At 37.1% G+C, this 1,650-nt stretch overlaps 1 protein-coding gene across 1 annotated transcript; it reads left to right on the forward strand.

The window, feature by feature from the left end:
• Positions 1–605: 605 nt before the first annotated feature.
• Positions 606–1,644, forward strand: LOC106321617 (peroxisomal isocitrate dehydrogenase [NADP]-like; the record flags this gene model as incomplete). Its single annotated transcript, XM_013759860.1, has 7 exons — positions 606–654; positions 753–782; positions 814–931; positions 1,186–1,223; positions 1,309–1,386; positions 1,469–1,522; positions 1,607–1,644. Coding segments are annotated over exons 1-7 (405 nt in total), but the record flags the coding sequence as incomplete, so codon positions are not given.
• Positions 1,645–1,650: the final 6 nt, after the last annotated feature.

Below are 1,650 nucleotides of genomic sequence, written 5' to 3' on the forward strand. Positions count from 1 at the left end.
TAAAAACTCTCTTTTTAGAATCGGTTACTATCATTCTTTTTGTTTTCGATTTATTTTTTGGGATTTTTTTTTAAGAACATTTTCTTAGCAACCTCCAGTGGAGGTGCTCTTATTCCCCACACTGCCACCTTTGTTCTTGTTGAAAGTGGTCATACTCATGATTTGTATTCATTCAATTATTCAACAGGACCACCTCGTGTTTGGTATTCATTCAAATTATCCAAAGCAGATCTTCGTCAGTTGAGTGATTTTATATTATGATCAACGACTTGATGATTGCTGCTAAAGTTGCCAACTATTAATTTGAGATCAATACAATACAGTTCCAAGATAGATCCTGGACAAAAAGACAAAGTCATATGTGAATAATCTAACTTGTTATATATACACAAAAAAAAACACAACATCTCCACGAGGCATGTTTAAAACAGAAGGAGGCCCAAAACAGTATGAGCTTAAATATTTGGGCTAGTGAAAAGAAATAGTAGGACTCGATAGAAGGAGAGATATGTTTTGATTGTTTACGGCAGAGCAGCTGATTCGTGGTTGATCACAGAACAGTCTCGTAGGCACAAAGCACTTGGAACAGCAGACAAGAGGCAAAGATGGAATTCGAGAAGATCAAGGTGGCCAATCCGATTGTTGAAATGGATGGTAAGTGTTGGAACATTCAATTGACTGATTGCTATTATGAAAAAGGCTTCTTCTAGATGTGATGGTTTCTGTTCCGAGATTGATTGCGTCTCACGCAGGAGACGAGATGACTCAAGTTATTTATTTATAATAATCACCCTTGTTTTGGTTATCATTCCATTCCGCAGCTTATTTTCCCCTACCTGGAGTTGGATATCAAATACTTTGATCTCGGACTGCCTAACCGCGATTCTACTGATGATAAGGTTACTAAAGAGAGTGCTGAAGCTACTCTAAAGTATGTTTTTCTCTCAACTTTTTTATTCATCCTTTTAAATTCACCTCCCAAATCTCAAGGAATACTCTCTTGTTAGTTTTGATGTTGTTCCTGTTTCCAATCCCCCCCTTCAAACTTAGTCATGGCTGTGATTTAAAACTCTCTTGTCTTATTCCGTATCCTTATGGTTTTAAGTTTGGAAGCTTTCCCACTTTTATAGCACCATTTGTTTTGGTTTGTTCTCTTATCATTGTGTTTTGTCTTTTCATTTGAAGGTATAACGTGGCAATCAAGTGTGCGACGATTACTCCTGGTATGTCTTGGCATCATTGCACTTGTTCAGAATGTACTTATTTTTGACGTACTAACCACCAGTTTGCTTCACTGTTCAACAACAGATGAAACTCGTGTTAGGGGGTTTGGTTTGAAAAAAATGTGGAGGAGTCCTAACGGAACTATAAGGAACATTTTAAACGGTCAGTTTATTCTCCTAAAAAACCTGGAGCAGTTCTCCAAGCTGGAATCTCATTGTTATTATTTTTTTTATTTTAATTGCAGGCACGGTCTTCAGGGAACTTATAATTTGCAGAAATATCCCTTGCATTGTACCAGGTTTGTCAACATCTACAGTTTTGTATGAGTTAGCCATTTGATTTGATGTGATTGGAACAAATTCCCCCTCTTTCTTTTCTGCAGGATGGACTAAACCAATCTGTATTGGAAGGCATGCTTTTGGAGAT

Source organism: Brassica oleracea, unplaced genomic scaffold, assembly GCF_000695525.1.
Source record: "Brassica oleracea var. oleracea cultivar TO1000 unplaced genomic scaffold, BOL UnpScaffold02174, whole genome shotgun sequence".
Lineage (NCBI taxonomy): Eukaryota > Viridiplantae > Streptophyta > Magnoliopsida > Brassicales > Brassicaceae > Brassica > Brassica oleracea.